The 27,543-nt window shown below is 40.2% G+C and overlaps 1 protein-coding gene across 2 annotated transcripts in view; it reads right to left on the bottom strand.

Moving 5' to 3' along the window:
• Window positions 1–27,543, bottom strand: part of LOC149212137 (uncharacterized) — a 162,304-nt gene that overhangs the window by 42,885 nt on the left and 91,876 nt on the right. For both annotated transcript variants that reach the window (XM_089391730.1, XM_089391729.1), the window contains 2 exons: window positions 16,468–16,552; window positions 16,307–16,357 (listed from right to left, as the gene is read on the bottom strand). In XM_089391730.1, coding sequence (XP_089247856.1) covers window positions 16,307–16,357; window positions 16,468–16,552 — 136 coding nt within the window. The remainder of the gene's footprint in view (window positions 1–16,306; window positions 16,358–16,467; window positions 16,553–27,543) is intronic.

The following is a 27,543-nucleotide window of genomic DNA, read 5'->3' as shown; positions in this document are numbered from 1 at the left end:
TATGAATTTATTTTTATTATGGAAATATTATCAAGTCGACCTACAACTCATGTAGGCTCAGAAGCCCAATAGTTGCATCTATTCAAACACTAACGTTTTGTATAAATACAGGAGGAATTTTCCTCATTTGCACTCACTCATCTCATCACATCTCTCCCTCTCTACTGCGCAGAAAAGAGTCTCTTCTCTACTGCGCAGAAAAGGGTCTCTCCCTCACACATGTGAAGCCGAAAGCTGTTGAAACTAAAGCTGCAACTGCAGAAGTAAAGTTTGGCCTGCGTGGACCAAAAGATCTCCTCATCTGAACTGCGTTGTAGGTTCATCTAAACCTCCTCTGAAAGCCGCAACTTTTGGTGGTGGAATCAAGTCAATCTGACGGACGGTTTGCAAGATATCGACTGCCCTAGTTTGAAGGAAGCTGCTGAAACTGAAGCTGCAACTACAGAAGTAAAGTTTGACCTGCGTGGACCAAAAGATCTCCTCATCTGAACTGAGTTGTAGGTTCATCTAAACCTCCTCTGAAAGCTGCAACTTTTGGTGGTGGAATCAAGTCAATCCGACAGACTGTTTGCAAGATATCGACTGCCCTAGTTTGAAGGAAGTTGTTGAAACTGAAGTTGCAACTGCAGAAGTGAAGTTTGACCTGCGTGGACTAGACGATCTCCTCATCTGAACTGCATTGTAGGTTCATCTGAACCTCCTCTGAAAACCACAACTTTTGGTGGTGGAATCAATCCGATCCGACGGTCGGTTTGTGAGATATCTTCTGCCCTAGTTTGATGATGACACCGCTAATGCTGATGTTGCTGATCTAGGGTTTGCTACTGCTGATATAAATCAGATTTATTGTACTATTTCTCTCTACTGAATTATTGAAGATAAAAGAAGATTTGATCAAAGGGTTTCCCCATACATTGTGGGGTTTGTCCCTAGCTAGCCGCCACATCTTGTGTCTCTTGTCTTGGCTTGTTTTTTGTTGATCGTTTAATGTTCTATCTGCACTTTACTTTATGTATATGTGATTGCTAATCTGTGGAAGATAATAAGAAAAAGAAGTAAACTGTCATAACCATAGAAGATACCATAACTTAACATGGAATCAGAGCTGAGGTGAAGACAAAGCCCAAGCAAGAACAAGAGCAATCACCGAAGAGAAGATTGGCAAGGCTATCCTAAAAGAACGATGGGGTCCTCAACACTCTTTCTTGCCGAAGACAAGCTCCGTGAGAACGTTGACTATCACGGATATCTATCGATCTAACCCTTGAGGATCAAAGAGTGTTGGATCATGTGAGAGGTAATATTGTTGAGCCTCCATCAAATGCACCTTCTGTTGCTAGGAACAAATGGAAGAACAAAGAAGTTAAAGCGAAGAAGATCATCCAAGACTCTATCTACAAGCACTTGGTGGCCTACATCTCTGACCTGAACACCTCCAAGGAAATCTATGATAGACTGGTGAGTTTATTTAAAGTTAATGATGCAAATCAAGTTTTGTTTCTTAGAAATACGCTGAGGGAAATCAAGAAGGGTAAAGATGAGAGTATGCAAGCATACTTCTTAAGAATCACCGAGATAGAGAATGATCTCCTATCTATTGGGGAGACTATCACTGACAGAGAAATGGCACTCACGACTCTTGGAGGATTACCATCCGAATGGTACGTGTTCAGGACTACTCTTCTGAACTAATAATGTAATTCCTGGTTTCGAGGAATTAATGGCTAGATGCATTCAAGAACAAACAAGGGTAGAAGAGCAAGAAATGCCCTTGCCTAAAGGTCCTCCTGTTGCTTTTTCTTCTCATGCTAAGAAAAGAAATAATTCTGGGTCTAAATTGAAAAGAAAGGTTGGACCTAAGGGTGGAAGAAAAGGATGATGTTACATTTGCAATAAAGCAAGTCACTATGCAAGGGAATGCCCTGATAGAGAGAACTCTCACCGTGACGATGATCAAAATCCCTCTCATGGTAATCGAAGGAATGGAAAATTCAATAGCAAAGGTGAAAGGAATGCTGGGAATCAAGGAAGAGGACAACCATTCAAGAAGGCTAGAAATTCAGATGTATTATATGTACCTGACCTCAAAAAGAACCTGGTGTCCTTCTCGGCAATGGAAGATAAAGGCTACAAGGTAAATTTTAGCAATGGCAAGGTACGTATATGGAAAAATAATGTTAAAGATGCCTTAACTCTTGGGTTTCATGTTGATTCATTATATCAGGTCGATGGAAGTCCGCTAGGTGTCATGTCTTATGACACATCTCTTCATTGCGAATTTTGGCATCAAAGGTTTGCCCCCCTTAATTATAAAGCTCTACTCTGTGTAAGACAAATGGTGACAGGGATGCCCGAATTCCGAGTAGAGAAGGAAGGTGTATGTCCAGGATGTGTCGAAGGAACGCTCAAAAGGGGACCATTCCCCTCAAGTCAAAGCAAGACCTCCAATATATTACAGTTGGTTCACTCAAGCATATCTGAGGCTAGCATTAAGAGGGAGTCTGGCATTAAGAGGGAGGCTGGCATTAGCAGGTTGCCCTCAATGAGCCAATCAAGAGCATCCTCTTCTAAAGATAAAACAAAAAGCCTCATCTTCACATCCTCATAATTCGCAGTGTTACACCATTTAAAGATACAAACATTAAAGTTTTTCACATGTGATGTACCACCAATGGCATTGTTACCTTGAAAGGAAGGCAACTTGTCAATAGTCTTGTCAGGGATATTGTGGAGAATCGGAGATAGCCATTTATGTTAGTGAAGTCACAAGGAGCAAAAAGATCATTTATGATGCTAGGCTCTACTTGTTCTTGAAAAAACAAATGAATATCAAAAATAGCCTCTTGCCTAAGACTAGCAATAGCTCTACTACGAGAAAGTCTATTCAACCTCTCTCTAAAAAGCCTTTCAAGATCAGGAAAGGGGCTAACTAGACCACTTGAATTTCTCCTAGTAGAGACTCTTACAAAATTTGGATTGATTGCAGTTGCCACTTGAGCAAGAATCTAAATCTAAAGTTCAAAATGCTAAAACCAAAAGGTTAGTCGATTTTTCCCAAGTACAAGAAGACTTGTCCTCGGCAACGGCACCAAAGATGTTGACCCTGCCGCCTACACCTACCTACAAGTCAGTGAGAAAAGCCTTCAACCCCACAAGGTGTGGTTGGTGGCAGGGAACTCAGAGAAGGGGTTATCACACTAATCCTGACTCTCTCCGTTTGAGCTATCTCCTAGGTTAGCTAAGGCGGGTGGTTCCTAATGAAAAGTTAAGTTAAAAGATGTGAGTTTCTAAGAGAGTGTTATAGTGAAAATGGATTACTTTTAAGGATTTATGAGCAAATATGAAGTGAGCAACTTGAAATAACAATGCCAATCATTAATATGATTAAAAAAACCATAAAACCAGTGCCTTATAAGGAATTTGCTCAGCAATTTAAAGATATATTTGCTCAAAGTAAAATGCAATGCTCTCAAAAGAGAAAACAAAGTAACCCTGAAATGTAAATAAGAATTGTTAGTACAAGATATGTAAGATACAAAATGCTTTTGAAATAATCAACTTTATAAATCAAAACATATGAAACATATCTTGGCAAAACCAAAAAATTAGTAATTAACTTGGAAATGTAAAAAAAAGGAAATGTCAAACCGAGACATCAATGTGCAATTAGACTTGAAACATAAAAAGAAAACACTTGTTTGAAATGATTACAATACTTGCTTTTGGAATAGACTTTGCATATGAAAACTCAAACCATCAAGAGACGAGTAAAGTAAATGTAATGGAAAGTGCTCTTGGTTAATTTTATTAATTAGCTCTACAACAAGATTACAATTTAACTCTTCAATCCTCAGACCTCACCCTTTCCCAATGATACGGATCTCATAGTGAGGAGTCAATAGAGGAGTAGAGGATCCCTAAAATGTCTACTTCAACCAACTTATGTTGGAAGTAAAATTTTAATGAGGCTTGGAGCCTTCCAACACTAAAATGCCTAGATGAAATGCAAATTGTGTTAATTCCCCAAATTAAAATAATGATACATGCAATTGCTTCAAAGAGATTGATTTGCAATTCTTGAAAATGAAATAGTGTTCAACATAAGTTGCAATTATAACTTCAATTAGAGGAATAAAATTAGCTTACAAGTGTTGCATGTGTTTCATCAATGAATTAAAATGATACAAGCAATTTGCTTGAAAGTAAAATTTGTTTCAAATAGACAATGACAATAAATTGCTCCAATATTCAAGATAACAATGTAGCATAAAATTGAAGCAGGTATTCAAATGCTCATGAAACAATTTACGAAGGTAAATGGAAACGAATCAAAGTTTGTTAAGAATATAAAATGCTTGCATGTAGAGAATGAATTGCCCAAAGTAAAGTGTAAGCTTGTAGCTTCAAGCAACAATGAGATAGAGAATGAAAAGCTCAAATGAAATTGTAACAAACTTCAACTTAATGAAATGTGATAGTGACATTGTGTTAATTCCCAATTAAAGCATGCATGTAAGTGAATGAAGTATAAAAGCTTAAACCATGCAAATGTCAATCCACCCAAGAGAAGTCTCCCTCTAAATGGGGAGATAGGATACCATGGGAGAAATCCCAAGCGCCCACAAGAAAATTAGATCTTTTATTAATATTACAAAGAGAAGAGGGTACTTCAAAGTCCTCAACTAAACTTCAAGGAGAGTCCTCACAATAATTGCTTGAAACTTGGACACTAGACCTCCTTTCTTGAGAAAGTAGTGACAAGATCTCATAAAACTTATGCAAGGGAAACAAGGTGTGAGTTTCCTCCAAATGCCCATGTCTTAAAGAGGAAAATGGGCAGCCCTCTAATGAACTCGACTTGGTCAAAATAAGCCTCAAAAGGGCTCACGACATCCTTGGAAATCGAACCCCCCACACTTGCCAAAGGTCCTACAAACACTTGTTAGACGTTGTGGGAAATTGCTTTTCAAAATCTGCCACACGAGAGTTAGCAAACAATCCAAACAATGACTGCAAAATAAGTTAAGAATTAATGGAAAAATCAGCAAGATAAAATGTATATGTACAATTATAATTTAAAAAAGGCTAAGCTAAAGAGTGAGAGTAAACTCTCGTCTTTGCTTAAAAATCTTCAAGCTCTTAGATAGCAAATGAAAGAAATGAAGTACAATGTTTTTTAAAAGAGATTTAAATTTAAAAGTTCTCGGCTTGTGTACAAGTTATGTGTTAAAATCCCTGCAAGACCACTTTGTAAGATAAGACTATGAAGGTTCAAAGAACAAATGAGAACTCCTTTAAGAATGTATCAAGAGTGAGTTGCTCTCTCCAAAGACTTCCCCTCACGGTTGATTCTATAATCCCAACAAGATGTCCCCTCTACAAAACTTCAAACAAGAATTAGTTCCATATAGATTTAGCAATAAACAATGATAAGAAACTCTAGAGATTTATTTAAACCAACTAGCGCATTCTATACCTAGAGCATACTTCTAAATCAAATGTTAATGCAAGATAGCTCTAGATTAACAAATCTACAAGAGCATATGGAAGCAAATTAGATCAAAGCATGAGTAAAAGGAATTATACCAATGCTCAACAATTCATCACTCGAAAAGGAGGAACACCTCATGAATGAAACCCCAAAGTCTTTACTGATATTTCTGAAAATGTACAAGGCAATAGTGTTTCTGCAAGCACAATAGCTAGTAACAATATGATGCAATGTGAAAGCCCATGGCTCTATTATATAAAGAGTTGGAAGCAAGTCCCAATGAAGAAGGACAATGACAAATGGCATTGGAGTCAATCCCAGTGTAGAAGTGATTAAACAAGTGGCATGAGGTGACAATCCCAAAGAGAAATTCGAATTTGTTAAATGGAGCTCCAATGCCAAGTGTAAAAATCGAATTATGGCAAGTGGACATCATTTTCTTCTTCCCTTATATGCCAAATTCGAATTTTATGGTAGAATGACAAGTGTATATGGGTGGTAACCCATGTGAGGACAATTTCCCACAAAAATCTCCACCAAATATTCTCCCAAATCCTCCCAAATGTGCATTAACTTCACAAATTCGAATTTCCAAGCAGCGTTTTCATTTAATGCCAGAAATTCGATTTTATTTGAGCACGGGTCCTTTACTTGATTTTAGGAGTCCACGTCACCTTGGGACTTCACTTTAACTCCTCCATAATTTTCCACCTCATTTTCACAACATTTAGCATGTGTGGATATTTATTTTTCTCCATTTATTTAATTTCTAGTTTAATTAATTGCCAAATTTCCCACTAAACATAGAAAAAGTGGGTTTTGAAGGTCCAAAACACATTATTAACCCCTCAAAGTGTCATAGTAGAAAGTTGAGGGTGAGAGGTGTAATTTTGATTACTCATACCCCATACAACTTCTCTAGACTACACTTATTACAATTTAAATACAATTTTATTTGCAATTTTTGACCTGCGGGAAATCTAAAAAATTAAAAAATGACTACCTAGACCTAACCAAATTGCACGAAATTTTTTGTGTGATATAGTATGGTAATATACATAGACTCTAGACACTAAGATGTGTCGGGGGCTCAACCTTCAAACTGTCACCTCGGCTTTGGGGTAAAACGTGAGTGAAAAAACCTAAAAAATTGTTTGTCTCTGAAAAAGAAGGGATAATTAACCAGATAAAAAAAACACTCCAAGGTATACTTGTTTGCGGATCAAGTCCCAACATCCTAGGCCTGTTACAAACTCAAAACTCATCATTACTAGTATCACTTATTATAATTCCCCATAAGGTGTGGAATCTGGGTATAAGAAAGATAATGAGAAGATTGAATTAAAGTTAAAAAAACTCTATTGACTGACGATATCTGATGTTACAAGTGTCCTCTGGATCATCCTTGGGCATGGAGTCTTCATATAGTCATCAGGTGCCACTCCGGTGGTCAACAGGGCCTTTGAAGCCCTTTCCTGCAACAATAACATAGTGCCACGAAGCTTGCTAATAAGGTGAAAGGGCAACATTGAAGGAGATATCTACATCATACCACCATCTAGTAATTCCTGCAGCAATAACAGAGTGCCACAAAGCTTGCTAATAAAAAGTGAGAGGGCATCATTGAAGGGGATATTTGCATCATACCACTATCTAGTAATCTCTTCCAACGCAACTTATTTGCATTGCAAAGAAATTTTTATTCCTGCTTATTAGAATTCTATCTAGGGTTTCGGTCGGGAGCTCTGGTTCGATAATGGAGGTGTAACTTAACCTATCTAGGGTTTCGGTTCCTCGGCGGCGTACGCACTGTTCTCCATTAGCTAACGACGGGTGATACTATCCTTTTGCGGGGCAGTGGACTCAGGAAGAATGGAGCCTGAGGGGTCCAGTGGGACCCCGTCTTTCAAAGAAATGGTTAAACTCTCGCAACCACACAATGCTACGGTGGGAGTGAGAATAGCGGGTTCAGACAGCAAGTTGATAAGCGGCACGAGCAACAAGGAAAAGAAGCAGCCACATCCTGACAAAGCAGACAAAACCACAGGCGGCAGGAACACAGCAAAAAGAAATACTGCAGACAAACAGGACAAAAATGATGACAGAAAGCAGTCATCAGAAAATGGAAAAAAGACAACAGCAAACGACAAAGAAAGGAAAGGAAAAGAAATAGTGCATCCAGAAAAGGAGGGGGAAACAAGCGCAGACCCCAAAAGAAATCATGAGAACAACAAGGCCTGCAAGCCTAAAAAACTTGATAGTCTGCGGATAGATTTCAACGACCCTGAAATTCAAGCTTACAGGGACCACATGGCTGAATATGCCATAATCTGCAAATTCATGGGCATCTGGCCCTCCGAGAGAACCCTCTGCCAATGGATACAACAACAATGGAAACCGAAAGGGGATGTGCAGCTGCACCTAGGAGCCAAAGGCTTTTTTACAGTGGTTTTTGCAAGTTTAGAAGACAAGGACAGAGTGTTTGAGGGAGGACCGTACTTTCTAGCAGCAGTTGGGCTCTACATGAGACATTGGAAGCCAAACTTTGCACCAGAGAAGGAAACCTTCACTCAAGTGCCTGTCTGGATCAGACTCTTCTCCCTTCCCATGGACTACTGGGGTCTTAATACCCTGAAACAAATCGGAGACAAGCTTGGCACTTTTGTCAAAGCCTCAGAAGCAACTATGCAAAAAAGATACACTACCTACGCGAGAATATGCGTTGAACTAGATGTCTCAGGAGCATTGCATGAGGGGGTATGGTTGGATTATAGGGATGAAGAATACTATCAGGCGCTTGATTACGAGCAAATACCCTTCAGATGCAGGAAATGCCACGAGCATGGACACTTAGTAAGGGAGTGCCCCTTGAGCAAAAAAGAGACAGAAGGGGAAAAAACACAGACCAACAGAGACAAGAATGACTTCATCAAACCCAAGAACAGGCAGAGAGCCATCAGAAGGAGAAATGGTAAAGGGAAAGTAGAGAGGAACTATTTCAGCAACCCCTTTGAGGTTCTTGACCAAGAGACGGACTCGGGGGAAAAACAGCATACTCCCCATGGCAACATTAGGCAAGAGAAGCAGGGACAACACACAGAAGAAGACAGGCCGGATGCAACAACAGGAGAGGAGGTCCTCATGGCCGAAAGAATCGTCGAAACGGAGGAGGAAACAGACATGCAGACAAGTGAAGCAGGAAGTGAAGACTAGGAGCTGGATAATACCCTAGTAACAGCTGGAATGGACCTAAAGGAGCTGGCCGCAAGCTGGAAAGCTAAGGGAATGGAAGCAGTTCCAGAAGAAGAAATAAGGAAGGTTAATGATTTGTTTATTGCAAGGCAAAAGGCACTCATGGAGAAACAGAAAGGCAAACTCGGAATAATCAAGGGAGGTTCACCACATTACAAACTGCAGTTGGGAAGAATTTCAGGCCCAAGACATAAGCGTCGACGGGGCCGAAAAACAAACACAGAGCAGCTACAGGAACTTGGAGAAATGTTAATCAATGCTGGTTTGATTAGGCAGCTAGAGGAGTACTCGTCCTTCCAACCAAACTGTTAACTATGAAGGTCATCTCTTGGAACACCAGAGGAATAAGTAGTCAGGCCAAACAGAGGGTCCTAAAGCGCACAATGAGGAAGTATCATCCGGATTTGTTGTTTCTCCAAGAAACCAAATGCAACAGTGAACTCATAGGAAAGCTTCGAGGGAAGATAAATAGGAATCTTGAAGCAACGGAGATTGAAAGTAAGGGTCGCGAGGGAGGCCTAGCCACCTTCTGGGACACTCGTAAGTTTCAGCTCTTAACAGCTGAAGCCAGCAAGCACTACCTAGCTTTGGAGCTGCAGCCAACGGGTAATTCCTCCTCTTTCTTCTGTATTAACGTCTACAATCCCCAAAAGATAGAAGATAAATTTTGTTTTCTAGATTCGCTCGCCAAACTCATAGAAAGACACCAGAATGCCAACTTCATACTGGGGGGAGACTTCAATATGATAACCTCCCTCCTGGAGAAGAAAGGAGGCATAAGAAAACTACTCAAGGATGGAGAGGCCTTCTTAAGTTTCATAGAGAACACAAAACTGGTGGATGTCTACCCCAAAAGCGGAAAATACACCTGGAATAATAGACGGGGGGGAGATAGGCTCATTGCGTCTAGATTGGACCGCTTCTTAGTTTCAGAGAATCTGCTGCTGGAAGGAATAGACGTAGAATCAAACATCCTCCCCTCTGGAGGATCTGACCACTGGCCGGTCTCTCTGGCAGTTGAGATCCAGGACACTCCCAAAAACAAACCCTTCAGGTTTGAAAAATTCTGGATAGAACATCCCTCTTTCCTAGAAATGGTAGAGAAATGGTGGAAAGAGCCCACAAGGGAAGAAGGATCCAAAATGTTTAATCTCCAACAGAAACTAAAAAACATCAAGCTCAAATTAAAGGAATGGAACAAACAAGTCTTCGGAAATATCTTTCAGGAGAAAGCAATTATTGAAGAGAAACTAGAACTAATACAAAAGGAAGGCATGGAAGGCTGCAGAGAGGAGGAGACAAGCAAAATAGAAGAAGAACTCACGCAGCAATGGCACACCAGGTGCAAACAAGAAGAAACTCTATGGAAACAGAAATCCAGAATTCTTTGGCTGAAAGAAGGGGAGCAAAACACAAAGTTCTTCCACAGATCAGCCATGGACCACAGAAATGCCAATAAAATCCTGGAGTTAAAAGATGAGGAGGGGAACCTGGTAAGAAATCATAATGAAATCTCAGCCACCCTCAGAAATCATTTCAGCCTCATAGCGCAGGAACCAGACATTAACAGGGAGGAAGCCATCAAAAAAATCACAGAAGTAATTCCAAAAATTATTACTAAAGAACAGAACTGGTCCCTCCGAAAAACAATCACAATGGAAGAAGTGGAGGAGGCTGTCAAAAGCATGCCCAATGATAAAGCTCCCGGCCCGGATGGCTTCACCATTAACTTTTACAAAGCATGCTGGAACATCGTCAAGCAAGATATATGGGAAATAGTAGAAGACTCCAGAAGATCCAAGACCATCCTCAAGTCTTTAAATTCCACCTTCATAGCTCTTGTTCCTAAAGTGGAAGCGGCTAACACTCCGGATAAGTTTCGGCCTATAGCCCTTTGTAATGTCATTTATAAAATAATCTCAAAAGTCATTGCAAACAGGTTGAAAGTTATCCTTCCAGGCATCATATCTCCAGAACAATCTGGCTATGTGGAAGGAAGGCAAATCATGGACAATATCTTGTTGGCGCAAGAGATGATTCACTCTCTTCATTCCAAAAAAGAAGCAGGTATGCTAATGCAGCTCGATCTCTCCAAGGCTTATGATAAGGTAAGTTGGTCATACCTAGAAGCGGTGCTGGCAGCCTTTGGCTTCAGCAATCAGTGGATCAAGTGGATTTTAGCCCTCATCAAGTCACCTAAACACTCTATCCTTGTGAACGGAGCGCCCTCTGCTCCCTTCCAGCCGACTAGAGGTATTAGGCAAGGTGATCCCCTTTCCCCCTTCTTGTTTATCATCCTCATGGAGGGACTTGGCAGACTAATAACCAGGAACAAAGAAGAAGGCATCATCAAAGGCCTTCAACCCATTAGAGAATGTCAAGCCACCACCCATCAACAATTTGTGGATGACACCATGCTTCATGGTATCCCCACTGTCAAGGAAGCCTTAGCCTTCAAAAACATTCTCAATCTTTTCAGCCAAGCTTCAGGGATGGAGATCAACTTCTCCAAATCAACGCTGTTCTTCTTCAATACTCACCCTTCCATTCAATCTCACCTTTCACGTCTTCTTGGGTTCAAAATTGGATCTCTTCCCTCCAGATACCTTGGGGCCCCCCTCACGCTAAAGCCTTGGCAGAAAGGGCACTGGGAGAAAATCTTAGCTAGCATGATAAGGAAAAGCAAGCACTGGACTCACCGAGCTCTAAACTTTGCAGGCAGATTAATCCTCACAAAGGCGGTTTTGCAGGCAATCCCTCACTATATGCTCTCTATTCTCCCGGCACCTAAAGGAGTCTTAAACCAAATTCGAAGCATTCAGCGCTCCTTTCTGTGGAGCGGAAGCAGCGAGAAGAACAAATGGGCGCTTGTGGCCTGGGAGAAGTTATGCAAACCAAAAACCCAGGGAGGGCTAAATCTAGTTGATCCAGCCACAGTAAATAACATCTGTGGAGCCAAGATTTGGTGGAAGTGGATCTCAGACATAAATCTTCCCTGGGCCACTCACTGGAAAGAAAAGTACATGCCGAACAGCAACAATCTAGACATAATCAGGATGCAGATCACCCGCCATGGCTCACCAATATGGAACCATGCTCAGGCAAATAGAGGCATAATCCAGGATCACAGCTTCTGGGAGATAAGAAACGGCAACAATGCTCTCTTTTGGGAAGATGCCTGGCAACAGCTTCCCAAGTTAGAATCCCCTCACCTCCTTCCCCTAAAACAAAATCAGCAAGCGGCAGGCAAATTCACTGTAAGTCAGTACTGGTCGATCAACAATGCTGACCAGGATTGGAGGCAGTGGGCAGTTTTTGATCTAAATAATAATGTTCTCCCTCAGGAGAATCTACAAAATTTAAATCAACAGCTATCCAAAAGGAAAATCAGAACTGCAACCGAGAATGACAAGCTTAGATGGGGGCCCAAAGGGAACGGGAACTTTTCTTTGAAAGAGGCCCGGAATATCATAGATGAGGAAGGACCACCAAATTTTCAACCTTGGGCAACTAAGGTCTGGGACAGCTTGCTTTGGCCGAAAATTAGAACGTTTCTATGGTTATTAATGAAGAAGAGGACTCTTACCTGGGAAAACCTTTTAAAGAAAGGCTTCAGTGGTCCATCCAGATGCCCTATGTGTAATAAGGAGGAGGAAACAATGAACCACCTCCTCAACTCATGTGAATGGGCGTCTAAGCTATGGGAATGGATGGAAAGAATCCTTGAAGCCTCTGATAGGAATAGGGATTCAATACAGGAAACGATCTCCAACTGGAGAAGCAAGTTCTCAAAAGTAAACAGAGTGGAAAGCATCTGGAAAGCTGCCCCTGGCTTTATAGTATGGACCATTTGGAAAGAACACAACCGCAGAATCTTCAAAGAAGAAACTAGAAGCCTAGAACTTGCAAAGGAATCCATCTCAACAAATATCAAACAGCTCATACAAGCCAAATGCAAAGTTCAAGCTGAGGAAAAACCAACCGCTCGGGACTTAAAAATCCTCAAGGCGTTTCAATTGGACAATGTTTGCCATCAACCAACAGGGGGAGGTTCTCACCAACCCGCCTCAACTTCTTCAATGTGGCAACGACCTCCTATGGGCTGCCTGAAAATGAACTTTGACGGTGCCTCTCGGGGAAACCCGGGCACAGCAGGTATTGGGGGAGCGGTCCGAAATCAAATAGGGGAAATCACTCATATTTTCTGCAGAGCTTTAGGTGAAGCAACCAATAATGAGGCCGAGTTTGCGGCGCTTGAGCAGAGCTTGAAAATCCTAAAAAATCTCAGAAGGGGAAATCTAATAGTTGAAGGAGACTCTCTGCTTGCTATCACGGCGGCTAAACGCCTACAGACAGGCACGGCCACAAGCAAAGCAACCAAGCATTGGAGGCTAGCCAAAGCAACGGAGAACATAGCTGAGCTAGTGATGGGGATGAAGGGTCTTATCCTTCAAACAGCCAGGAGAAAGGCAAATGGTCTTGCTGATTATCTAGCAAACTGTGGAGCAGACAACCCCAACATTGCCATTGATAGATGTTGGCGAGAGTTTGATGACCCAGCCATAAAAGAAGAATGCATTCATCTGGCAGCGAACGATCTGACTCAGACCACCCAACCTTAATCCAGGTTGGCAGCTGGCAACATTCTCGAAATTATAAGAAGACAAGAAGGGAATTTCATCCCCAAGCTTATAACGGGATGATTGGATGCAGGGGCCGGCGGCACTTATGGCGGAACCAGCCCATCTGGAATGGTAATCAAAACAATTTAAGTTTCGGGATACGGCACATAAAACACCGTCCCTTCAGCATGCACGGAGCGGATTCGCACGGTAAGGAACCTCAACCATTAATGGTAATTCTGAGTGGAAGACGATGGTACAATGCTCGAAGGATCAGCCTCAGGCATGATAGCTCAGAGCGCATATCTACCCTCACGCGCCACCACCCTTGGCGAAGGATCGCACCACACACTTGGCACCTGGCTCGTCAACCTAGCAATTTCATCATTAGCTCCAACTCTTCCAGGGACAAGTCCGCTTGTGCGACTCCTCAGGTCACTTACCAACTAGGTACCACCATCACTGCAGGCATTTACTCCCCTCCCATGAGGAAGCATCGCCTCCTTCACTATAAAAACAGGGGAAAATGCCCTGTTCTCCTCATTGTTCTAAACATCTGTGTGAAGAAGGGTTTAGTCTTCAATTCTGTTTATACTCAGGCAAGTCACGAGAGGCTCACCATGAAAGAGGGGATCAGTCGATGCAAGGCGGCTAACAAGGAACTTCAGGCCGCAAGAAGGGGTTACGAAACTAGAACTGTAACCCGCATCAAGCGCAAAATGGCAGAACTGGAGGCTGATGCGAAGCGTGAGGAGGGTGGTCGCTCGGAGAAGGAAATCGCTGCTGAGGTCGACTGGGTCACAGACCCTGGTACGCCGGCGAAGAGGGCAACTCAGTATGTGCGCACCAAGGAGGAATGCTGGCGCATGAAAACCTTAATTGCGAAAGCTCTGGAGTCTATAACAGAGGTCAATCTCACCACTCAGGTCAATCTCACCACAGAACAGATGGCCAGGATCACAGATTACAACAGCTCTCTGGACAGCAAATTAACTGCCGTGAATGAATCGATCAAAACCCAGAACCGTCTGATAATGCTGCTCATTCAGCTACTCAAGAACTCCATAGACACCGCTCCTGTTACGCAGCAAGCAAACTCCAACGCGAACTATGCTGCCCAGCCTTCTACCTCCGCAGCGTTTCAGCCGGCTACACTGGAAGAGTTGCAAACAAGGATTGGCAGCCATGCAGGGAACAGAGGACCGGACACCACTGCCCAGATGGACAATTACCGCCTCTAAAGTTTTCATGTCTGTTCCTGTTTGGACCCGCGATTTCGCTTCTCTGTCTTCTTTTCACTCTGGTCTTTCGGCTTTAAGTCTGTGTTTGTTGCTAGTATATTACTACTACCTTCCACTCCTGGTAGTTCCCATGACTTAGTAATATTTCGTTCTGTCTCTTGTCACCCTGCGTGGTGGACTTTGTTTTGGTGCACATGTAATTTGCCCTCTGAGCAGGCGATTAGCCAAGGATTATTGTACATCCCTGCTCTCACTGCCTCTGCAGTTTTTTGTATTATACTCTTTATATAATATAATCTTCTTACTTACAAAAAAAAAAAAAAAAAAAAAAACTTATTTGCATTGCATATTCCAATGTATCTAAGGTGGGTTGAGTTAGACTTGGTTCAGACTGAGAGGCAATAGTAGAGGAAGAGTTGGTGGTAGGTGTGAAATAGTTCTTAATGTTCCTCTTCTTTTTAGGTTGACCAGAAAACTCAATAGGTGGAGGAAGATAATTGAAGGGGTCATGGACAACGGTGGAAGGGATATAGGAAGAGTCTTTAAGTCCAAAATCACCAATATCACCAGTGCTTGCTCTTATAACTTCTGCAAGTTGCCTCATCCTTACATAATTCTTCTTTTATTGCCTTTTCCCTAGCCTTCCCCTCTTCATATTTTTCGAACTTTTGAAGCATTTTTGCTCTAATATGCCCTTTCACTTCCTTTGGTGCACCACATGGAGTTTCTTGGCCTCTTATACCACCCAAGTGTTGTTTCAACCTACAAATATCTCCCCACCACCTCTCACTTGGGTGCTGACACTATTTGCAAAACATTTGGCCATCAAAACATCACAATGGGTCCCTGCAGCACCTTTGGCTCTTGGGGCCAAGGATAATGGAATTCAAAAGGAAAGAAATCTGCAATTTACAAGGGAAAAGAGCAAGAAATCACGATGCAGACCCTATCTTAAATTTAAGAACAAAGAGGGGCATATTTTAACTTGAAAGAGAAAAAAAATAAAAGATAGGGACAGCATTCAGATCTGCAATTCTTGAAGGGGGGAAGCATACCTAGGAATGAAAAGATGGGCTGGAGCCTCCTCCCAAAGATGCCAATTCCGTTGGACAGCTCCAAACCAGCTCCAAATTTTCTTCATGGTACCAAATCAATTTCAGCATTGCTGCTGCTAGACCACTGCTGAATAGCTCAACACCATAGCAGAGCTTAGCAAGCTCACAAATATTCACAAAAGCTCACAATGAGAGGTGTGAGGCAAGGGGCGGGGGGGCGGGGGGTAGGGGGGATGGGTTTCTCTTCATAGCAAATTAGAACGGTTTAGAAAGGGAAATTCCCCTCTTTTAATTAAAAACAGCCTAAAAAACTTTTTGAGGTCTGCTTGTGTGGGGTGGGTGCATGCACCCTGGATCGACTCAGCCGGTTCAAATCGGGACTGGCCAGTTTGGGTCGGTTTGTACTGGTTTGGTACCAAACCAGTAAAAACCAGCCTACCAGTCTACTTTATTGGCCGGTTAGGCTCCGTGCCCTGTCCAACTGGTTCAAGTTCGGATCCAGGCAGATTTTTAAAACACCACTGCAAACCATCAAGGATTGACTGCGAGCTCTCTGCATATGCTAAAAGCAAATTGAAACTTCTCACAGTATATTGATAGATCATGACCTAAAGCTTGTTTAAGAAAAAATAACATGACACTTACAACTTTTCCATCAAATGGGGATTCGAGGTTACTCCACTGACGGTGATCTACCTGACATGCAAAAGCAAAGCATGCTTTTCAATAGAGATTTCATAGAATAAAGGAATATGATTAGGCTCTTAATTACAACTTGCATGAAGCAAAGATTTTAAAAATCATACCTCAACCAACCTATAAAAACGACCTTTGCTACTTATACATTTTTGTGCTGTAGCAAATGCAGTCCTGGAGGAGAATTGAATAATCCTGCTCAAAACCAAGCATTAAAATTTATGAGAAACACAATGACGCAGCCTATAGTTCTTAACATGGCATATATCATTTTCAACTAACTGAGAAATATTAAAAAGAAAACAAAAGACTAATTTAAAAAACAAATAAGCACCACCACATCTATGAACATGAGGGATGTGAGAGCTTGATGACAGAAAACATCTACCTAAATAAAGGAAAATCATAACTACAGCACCATAGATTGTCCTTTAAAGGTCGACCATGAAACTATATTCAAACAAAAGCTTAACATAAAATTTCAATGCTTCATTCGTTTAGAATTCAAATGTAAGGGGTACAACAATGCATGTCACCTCATTAACATAAGGTATTATTTGAAATATTTGACATTGTAAAGAAAGCAAAATACAGGTATGATAGCCACCCATAAAAAACATGGACTGTTAAATCATGCCTGTTCTTACAAACATATTAAAAAATCCAGTGGGTTCTTATCACATTCTGCCCAGAGAGTAGCCAATGTAATACAATAAGGATCTCTTGCAATAAAATAAAATTTATCCATAGTACATACAAACTGAGCATCTATCTGACTTCAACCATTCCTCTAAAGCATAGAAAGAAAGAATAAAAGCCAGTTTCCCTAAACTCTCAGTATGCCAACCTCACCAAAGAGGCAAAATCAGATGGTTTGATCAAAAAGGTGTTGAATAAAGTTGTCATTGATTTCAATTAGATGGCCACTTGGGTGCATTGTTGAAGATAATAAAAACCTAACCCTAAGTGAAAACCCTAATGGTTCTTGATAACCCTAAAGTGCAACCCTAACCCTAGCCCTAATCTGTATGCCCTAGACTTGTTCCCTATTGAAAGCCCTAAAGTTCTAAGAGTATGCAAAAGCTAATAGGTGCTTGAAAAGCCCGAAATGAAGCAATGTCTTAATATGGATGATGGAAGGTGCCCATGAAACCTTAAGTATAGTGCATTGATAAACCCTAAGTGCACTTATGCCCTAATACCAAATAAAACCCTAGAAGAATGACGAAGCCCTAAGATGTCAATATGATGATGCTAAAATGTCCATGATACCCTAGCCCTATCTCATGCACCTAGTCCCATGCACATAAATTTCTCATGATACCCTAGCTTAAGATATCCTAAGAAACCCTAAGATTGCCCAAGACATATAGATGAAGAAAACCTAAGCTACATCATGCCCCAGTTCGATAAAAGAAAACTTCAATTAGAGCTGTTACTAAAAATAAAAATAAAAAACATGTAGATAATAAAAAATAAAAATAAAATTGTCATCATTAAAGGTCATATCTTAAAGAGATGTTTACACCAGCTTGTAGAGGAGGTCATAAGCTTTCTAACGAGTACCTACATCCCTCATAACTCCTTACCATTGCAGAGATATTAATTTTTTAAGGCAGTGTATAGCAATATTGTTTAAACTTGCTAGCCGACTTATGTAAGCTCACTGGTACATGTCGGCTCAAACTCCAATAGACGTGTCTTTTCAAATATACTCAAACAACTATAAATAGTTAACTAAACTCGACATTTTAGAATTCAATCAAGCATTGAAGCAGAAAAAGACTCAGATCTGAAGTAAAGGACGGATTTTGAAGCAGTATTTGAGTATATTCTTGTGTTTATATTGTTGCAGACTCTGCCCTACTTTAGTTGCAGACTCAACCCTTCTGTGGTGGAGGGTTTCTGTGATATCTTGGGACCTGTTGAAGTTTTGAGGAGACATCTTGTTTTGCAGACCTCTAGAAGCTTGATAGCAGACCTGTGCAGGATTCTTTTAGACCTGAGATAAGAAGATCTGTGAAGATAGAACTTCGTACCTGTAATAGCTCTTGTTGCAGACCTGTGGAAGCATCTGGAAACCTGTAACAGACCTCTACACTGAAGCAGAAATACAGTTCTTCTTTATGCCGATTATTGAACAGTTTTCTTGAAGTCTTTGAAAAAAAAATATTGTTAGTGAAGATTGATGAAGTTTCCAGAGGATATTTGGAGCACTTGCATTCTTGAAAAATCATTGTATAGAAAAAGGAACCTGACCTAAACCAGACTTGTTTTGAAGTATACCTTGAATATCTTGTAACAGTATAATTGGAACACCTTTAAGACATAATTGAAGAACACTACTGAAGTCTCCTAGTAGCTTTGATCTGTGGCATTGAGAGCAGTATTTTGGAGCTTGTTTGGAGCAGTTTTTGAGCAGACTTGTGGACATTTTGAGACATACTTTGAGTAACCTTTTGGAGGCATCTTAATACATATTTGAAGGATTCATAGAAGTGTTTTTTTGTAGCTGTTATTTGTGCAGACTTATTAAGACTTGTAGTGATCTTAGACTAGACATTAAAGTAGTATACTAAAGAGCCATTGTAGGCAGTTCAGAAGTGTTTGAAGACATTCTTGATTGAGAAAATTTGTTGAGCTTGATTGGGCAGTTTTGTTGGGCTTGATTGAGCCGACTTGTGGGCTTACTTTGTGGGCATTTTGAAGCAAACTTGAGTGACATTTTTGAAGATATCTCAGTGCATTCTTGAAGTGTTTATTGGTATGTTTTGGAAGCCATCATTTGGGGAAGACTTGTGAAGACTTGAACTTGTTGGACCATTTAGAAGATCAGTTTTGAGCATATTTTGAGAAGTGTTGATCAGACCCTCATTTGGAGCAGATTATTGAAGACAATTGGAAGCATAATAGAACCTGATCTTGGAGACCTTGATGCGTGATTGAAGCCCTCATGGAGTAACCTTGGAGAAGATTGTTTGGGTATCATGAAGAGTCTTGTAGACACCATTTGTGGATGCTAAAGTTGTCATTGATGAACGAAGGGTTATTGGAGATTAATTGAGGGAATTGTTGAAGATTATCAAGGCTTGTTGCAGAATAATATTGGAAGCCTTGAAGAACCATTTGTACCCATATTGAAGAAATGAAAGAGAGGGTTGGTGCCCTAGAGGATTAGAATCCTTAGGAAGACCAGGTTGGAGCCTAAACTAGCTAAGAGGGTTGGAGCCCTAGAGGATTGGAGTCCTCAAGAAGACCAAGTTGGTGCTTGGCAAAGTACAGGTTGGTGCCTAGTAGATTGAAGATTTGAGTCCTCGTTAATCTTATTAATAAAAGTATTTATTTTTATTGTTCATTTTGTGTTCTGTTTTATAAGTGATCTTAACTGGCATAAAAATAACAATTGTATTTCCAACATAAGTGTGGGTTGAACCTAGCTCACTGCATTATTATAAAGGCTTCATAAGAAAATAATTCTTGTTACCCACCACCTATGGGTGACCCCATAGGAGAATTTTTTCTCCTACATTTGCCTTCAGCCTGCAACCCCAATAGCCGCTAATGTAGTCAATATTGTGCCAATTGATCTCCACTCCTTGAGCCAGTCATATGTACCCTCGCTCATTTGTCAAGAAAGTTGGTTTGAAGGTGGGCCATCCAGTCCTAAAGGTATGTCTTTCATTGCGCAATCAAGTTCTTATGCTTGTTTTCCCATGCGCACGCTTGCGTATGGATTATTGGGTAACATGGAAGAAGGAAGGGTTTCAACTGTAGTCTTTTTCTCTCACCTTAAATGGGGGGTTAATCCTGAACCCTAATCCCATGGGATTTCCCCCATTGGCATATAGCTTCAAGATGGGCACTACTTGGGGAACCTTGATTTTGGTAGCGCGGCCCCGTTTTCCCATCCCACAATTTTCGCTCCCCTCCACACCTTACATGTCCTATTTCATCATCTTCCCTCTTTGGGTCCACATGACCCCTGGTTACACAAGGCTCTGATACTCCCCCTCCACTTATCGACATACCTATGTCGGGCCTGGAATGATGCCCTAGAGGGTTGATGCAGCGAAAAAAAGGACAAAATCATATCATGGCCACATACAAAAGGAAATAGTAGCACAAAATGCAAAATATGGGTGAGACAATAAAAGATTAGCACGTTGGCAAAAGCCAAGCATAAGCTCTACCCCTTCATCACTATGGCCATCACCTTGGTTCATAGTGTTGAGAAATCAAGGGCAGCCAGATTTGGGTGATTTCTCTTGCTTTGATAACTGCTTGTGATGTTCTTTACTTAACTTGATATACTTGTAGTTAACTTCTTCATATCTTGATTATTATAATGTTCTTTTATCATCAAACAACTACCAAACAATGAAGATCAATGAGATAAGAGGACACAAAATGTAGGCTGCTAGTTAGGGCCAAAACCTCTCCTATTGAGAGGAAAATCCACAAGAATTCTTCTCTCCTTATAGAATCTTCAAATGACGAATTTCAAGACCTAAGACTCTTGTCAAAGACTCCTCCAAAGACCTAGTCAACTTCTCCTTTAGATGAGCTTGTCCCTCACAAAGTCAACCCAAGTCAATACGGCTTCAGAACAACTGCAGCTTCTCCTTTGACCAAGCATGAGCTCTACCCCTTCATCATTATGGCCATCACCTTGGTTCATAGTGTTTAGAAATCAAGGGCAGCTAGATTTGGGTGATTTCTCTTGCTTTGATAATTGCTTGTGATGTTCTTTTACTTAACTTGATATACTTGTAGTTAACTTCTTCATATCTTCATTATTATAGTGTTCTTTTATCATCAAACACCTACCAAACAATGAAGATCAATGAGATAAGAGGACACAAAATGTAGGCTGCTAGCTAGGGCCAAAACCTCTCCTCTTGAAAGGAAAACCAACAAGAATTCTTCTCTTCATAGAATCTTCAAATGACGAATTTCAAGACCTAAGACTCTTGTCAAAGACCCCTCCAAAGACCAAGTCAGCTTCTCCTTTAGATGAGCTTGTCCCTCACAAAGTCAACCCAAGTCAATATGGCTTCACAACAACTGTAACTTCTCCTTTGACCACAATTTCGGACCTGCAATTCTTCATTGTAATTCTCGGCCTTCGTGCAAAAACCCTAGGTTGCACGTGTAGTAGGATTATGGTGGAATGGGTCTCTTTTCTCTTTCGCTTGGTAAGATTCCCTTTCCTTGATGATTTGGCCTTCAATATTGATGCTTCTTGCCACTATATTCGATTCCTCGTTGTAATGATCTTGTTGCAACTCAGTGATGCCCTAATTCCTTTCGCACGCGTGGGAGTTTTAGCCCAAAAACAGTCCTTAAAATCTTTGGTTTTCTTCTTCTTTTAGATCTTCTTCTCCTTCACTCCTAGGTTTCCTTTTCTTGTCCTTGATGGATGCCCTTCCAATAAGGTTGAATACCTTGTATATATAGGCTTCTTGTGGAGGTCGAATAGCCTTTATGAGGCCGACTTGTTTCTGCTTGAGGGCAGACTTGTTGACTGCCTGGTCGACTTGTCTTGGAGGGAGTCTTATGACAATTTTTTACTTACAATAATTTTCTAAACATGATATAATATGCCCAATGGGGTCTTTCATACATGACAATGACTCACTTGACTTCTTGACTCAATGGGTGCTTGACCTCTAAATAAGTTGACCTTGAGCATGAAAACCATGCTACAAAAATAATAATAATATTTTTTCTTTCTTTTTACAATATACAAGAATCAAGAGTACATTTCATATTTATGAAGACCGAACCTAGTTACTTATTTCAACACTCCCTGTTAACTAGGGATGTATTCATAATACATACAAGGCACTTGGACATTCTCATACTAAAAAAATCTCATTAAAAGACTCGAATTGGTAAGCCATCCCATAAGCTATCTTCTCAACTTATATCAGTGCATCTCATCATATCGACCAACATTGTGACATAGCAAGGCCTTGACTAATAGCTCTATCTCTCCACAAGATCAAAGCACAATGTTGGCGAGACAAATGATTTATAGACACCCTCATCATTGTCTCTCAAGGCACATTCCCCATCCGGATGTTCACAAGGTATGTCCTTCTAGGACCATTCCCATCTTGGATTTACATATCCTTGTGGAATTTCCTCTTCGACTACTCTTACCTATTGGATGATCTACCTCATCCTCAAAGGGTATCAAAATTCAGATGCTTAACCAATCCTCCATTCTTTCTTCATACCATGAAGACAAGAATGATGTGTCTATCTCTCCCTCTCAACGAGGGAGGATCTACTCATTTCAATAAAAAGGAATATACAGAAGCTCGCTCTTACCTAGGGAATTGTTTTCAACAGAAGTTATCTACTCTTCGATGGAGATCATGGTACCATCAATTGTTAGTAGGGCTCCTCCTTTCAGCATCATGTCATGAATGAACTTCAACTTCTTCATCATGGAGCCTTCTTCTTTCAAAACTTCTTCGTGGGGCATCGGCCATCTTCTCCATCACTTCCTTTCCACAAAACATAGTGTTGAACCAATACTCATGGCATCCTTCTCTTCATCTAAAAGTGATCTTCTAATCCACATCTGGCTATCCTTCATACAACTACTTCTTCCAATTCATGTTTCTTTCAGGATCTTCCATCCATTCTCAGTTGTAGATGAACTTCTACAACCTTCTTTCGGTAGGCCCTGTTACATCCCAACCAGATGCTTTCTCAAAAATTAAAATGAACATTAAATCAAAGTTACCTCTTTATGATGGCCTTTTGTCATAACATCTCCTTCTTGCAACATCAACATCCTTTTGTACATTGTATAAATCCATCTCCAAAACATACATTACCAAGGTTCTCCATCTTCAACATACTTATTAGGGTCTTCATATCTTCTCCATGGAGATGTCATAGCTAATCCTTCTTATTATCGGATGTTGATCACTTATCTTTCCTTAGGATCTTTTATACATAGTTCCTTCATCATAGGAACCACAGTTGCCAACCACCTCATATTCTTCATGAGGTCATATTATGTTGATTTCATCTTGTCAATATGTAGTAGAGTTCAAGGCACATTGTCTGCATGCCTTCATGCATTATTTTAATGGAAGAGTTTCTTTTTCTTTCATCATGCTCATGAGATAGAGCATTCTAATCATTTTATCTACAACCATATGATGACATGACTTTATCTATCTATTACCAAATATTTACATACCTATTCCTTCATGCGGTCACCTAGACTTCCTTCTTAGCAACTTCATTTCCTTGCTTGAAGATGAAGATACTTCAACCAACTTGATATGATGCACATCTTTGTCATCATATCATCATCCTCCTAAATTGTGGATCCCACACAAGGCGGAAAGTAGACTATCTGCAAGACACTCGCTTCTTCTAAGTAGCGCTGAATCTTCTAACAAAGATTCCAATGGAGGATCTTGATGATCCTCATTATGCAAAATGCTTCTTCCTAATGATGATGAAGTGGGACAAAATTTTATCTTCCTTTTGTGCTAGATGGCTTTTTCCAACCATATAAATTGCTTACTTTTGTTGTCCTTCTATGCTTCCAATGAAGATGCCATGAGCTACTTCACTTCTATCACGATGACTGCTTACGATGCCATTTCAATCACTGCTAAAATGCATCCTAGCATACTTGTGATGCTTTCCATCATGATAGTTATCTTCTACAAACCGAAAGGAACTAAGTATATAACGATATCTCAGTCATGGTAGAGGTCTTTTACTTCCTCCCTTGACTTCTTCTTTTCAGGTTCTTCTACTTCTTCGGTGACATGGGCTTCATTCCTTTCCTTTCTCTTCTTGTTGTCTTTCTTGAGTTTAGGACAATTCCTTTTGAAATGCCCATATTCATTACATTCATAGCATTGAATTTTGGACATATCAATTTTCTTTTTAAACTTCTTTCGAGGCCCAAAATTTCCAAACTTCCCTTTCCTCCTTGCCATTGTTGCATATGCTTGTGTTCGTTCATTTGATCCAACATCGTTCTTCGCCTTTAATCTAGTTTCTCCAATCTTGCATAATGAACATAGATCGTTGAATGGAGTGGTTTCTTTCTTCCCACAGATGCTTGATACAAAGTTGCCCCATTCATTAGGTAGTGCATTGAGCACAATGGTGGTCATCTTTGGATCAAACATTGCATCTCCAAGTTCTTGTAGTTGGTCTTTAATTTGAGATACCTTCATGAATAGGAAGCTACCCCTTCTTCCCTTGAGACTTTCATCTTGTATAGTTCGGTTCTTAAACATATGATTTCTCCTGCAGTGCTTACAAAAAACAACTGCACCAATTTCTCATAGACTTCTTTAGGTGTCTTCAACTTTGCTACATAAGAGATGAGAGAGTTCGTGATTGACTCTATGAGGATTCTTTGAGCTCTTACTTCTCCTTTCATATACCTTGATAGTGCTTGAGATTTCTCTTGAGAAGGTTTGGTGATTAATCCCATGACATATTCACAAACCTCATTTTCTAAGAGAATCAAATCTATTCTCTTCTTCCATGCAAGGTAATTTGATGTCCCAACAAGTTTGTTGTTCTCCATGCAGTAAGAAGTCATTGTAGATTGAGACATAAAATATAGAATACTAACCTATGTTGCAGGAAACGTGGGGTAGGAGGGCGTTTCCGTACGGAAACGAGTACGAAACGCTGAAACGCGTTTGGTACGGCCCTGAAACGCATTTTAGGCCGTACTCCCACGTTTCAGCATTTACTTGTGTTTTTTTTATTTTTTTTATTTTTTTCTAATCTATTCTTACGTTAGCCTAGTGACTTCTAGTTGCTTCCAGATGCCTGTCTAAAGTTATAAAAGCGAACTTTTGCCCTAGTGTTGATATGCAGTTCATGGTAATGTTAAATTCTTAAAGTAAAAGGATGAAAATGAAAAGTAAAAGGATGAAAATGAAAAATAATGGAGAATATCACTTTTACTTAAATTTTTAACATTACTATGAAATGACTCAGGATGTTTGAGAGTGGTTTCGCCCTCATTGGATTTCATATGGAGAAAGTAGAATTTTAGATCTCACTCAAAATCCAGCAGACTTATCTGTTTTTCAGGATTTCGGGATTGGGGGGATTGCAATGTTTCCATTGGATTTTATCATGTACTAGGGTATGGAACTTGTATTTAATCGAGAGAACAAAGCCCTCTATGTAGGAGAGACTCCCAACAATCAAGAGAATGTAGGGTACTAGGGTATGAAACTTGTATTTAATCAAGAGCACTAAGGTCATTCGACTATGTAGGAGGAGACTCCCAATCAAGCACGAGACAAAAAATTAGAAATTTCTTGTGGCTGATTTTGGATATTTCTATTTTCATTATGTGATTATTCATGAGTAAATGTGATGTAAATTTAGATACTTATAGTTTATGCATTGACAATTGACAATTTTATCATAATGTAATAAATTAGAATGTATCATATATGCTCTATGATTGCACATATTTCTTAAATGTTAAATGTCCTAATATATATATATATATATATATATTCGCGTTTCCTCGTTTCCAAAATTTGGGGAGGTTGCGTTTCGTATCGCTTCCCGTTTCGGAAACTCGTACCCGTTTCCCTGTTTCGTGCAATCTTGATACTAACATGTCAAGTGAAGATGCTCCTTTGATGATGATATCTTCAACTTGATGCCTTCTTGATGATGTTGACTTCCACGACTCTTTTGTTGTTGACACAATTGAAGATACCTCCTTGATGATGATTAAGTGTTTCTTCTTGATTCCTTTGCTTGATGATTGTAGAATGTTTAAGCTTCCCAAGAATGCTTCAAGTGTAGAATCCTTCTTTGAATGGAGGTAGGGTCTTTGAGGTCTTCTTCTTCTTCCAATAGTTGTGATGATGTGATCCTTGTGATGTGATGGATAGTCCTCCTTGATACTTCTTAGTTTTCCTTGATGATCTCCTTGTGCTCGGCCCGTATGTATCCTTCATAAATTGGACGATCTTCAAGTTGTCTTTCCTTGTTGTAGTCACCTTAGCTCTAAAACCATGTTGAGAAATCAAGGGCAGCAAGATTTGGGTGATTTCTCTTACTTTGGTAACTTCTTGTGATGTTCTTTTACTTAACTTCATATAATAGTAGTTAACTTCTTCATATCTTGATTATTATAGTGTTCTTTTATCATCAAACAGCTACCAAACAATGAAGATCAATGAGACAAGAGGACACAAAATGTAGGCTGCTAGTTAGGGCTAAAACTGCTCCTCTTGACAAGAAAACCCACAAGAATTCGTCTCTTCTTATAGAATCTTTAAATGACGAATTCCAAGACTTAAAACTCTTCTCGGAGAACCCTCCAAGATAAAGTCAGCTTCTCCTTTAGATGAACTTGTCCTTCACTAAGTCAACCCAAGTCAATATTGGAGCATTGCTTCACAATAAATGCAACTTTTCCATTGACCACAATTTCGTACTTGCAATACTGGACTGTAATTCTCAGCCTTCGTGCAAAAACCCTAGCTCGACGTGTGGTAGGATTATGGTGGTATGGGTCTCTTTTCTCCTTCGCTTGGTATGCTTCCCTTTCCTTGATGATTTGGCCTTCAATCTTGATGTCTCTTGCCACTATATTCCCCTCCTTGATGTGACTGCGATTTGGTCTAGCTGCAAATGTGTGATGCCCTAATTCCTTTCACACGTGTGGAAGATTTAGCCCAAAATTAGTCCTTAAAATCTTCGGTTTTCTTCTTCTTTTAGGTCTTCTTCTCCTTCGCTCCTTCTAGGTTTCCTTTTCTTGTCATTGATAGAACTTGTTGGATGCCCTTCCGTAAGGTTGAATACCTTATATATAGGCTTCTTGTGGAGGTCGAATAGCCCTTATGACGCTGACTTGTTTTTGCTTGAGCACCGACTTGTTGACTGTTAGGCCGACTTGTCTTGGAGGGAGTCTTATGACAATTTTTGACTTACAATAATTTTCTTGACATGATACAATATGCCTAATGGGGTCTTTCATATATGACAACTCTATGACAAACCCTAAAAGCACTCATTGGTTGCTTGACCTATAAATAAATTGACCTTGAGCATGAAACCCATGCTACAAAAATAATAATAATAATTTTTCTTTCTTTTTACAATATACAAGAATCAAGATTACATTTCATATTTATTAACATCGAACCTAG

Source organism: Pinus tabuliformis, chromosome 1_1, assembly GCF_031772625.1.
Source record: "Pinus tabuliformis cultivar Carrire ecotype Pingquan chromosome 1_1, CPIR1, whole genome shotgun sequence".
NCBI lineage: Eukaryota > Viridiplantae > Streptophyta > Pinopsida > Pinales > Pinaceae > Pinus > Pinus tabuliformis.
The sequence above is the reverse complement of the archived record's forward strand: the minus strand, read 5'-3'. Positions and strand labels throughout refer to the sequence as shown.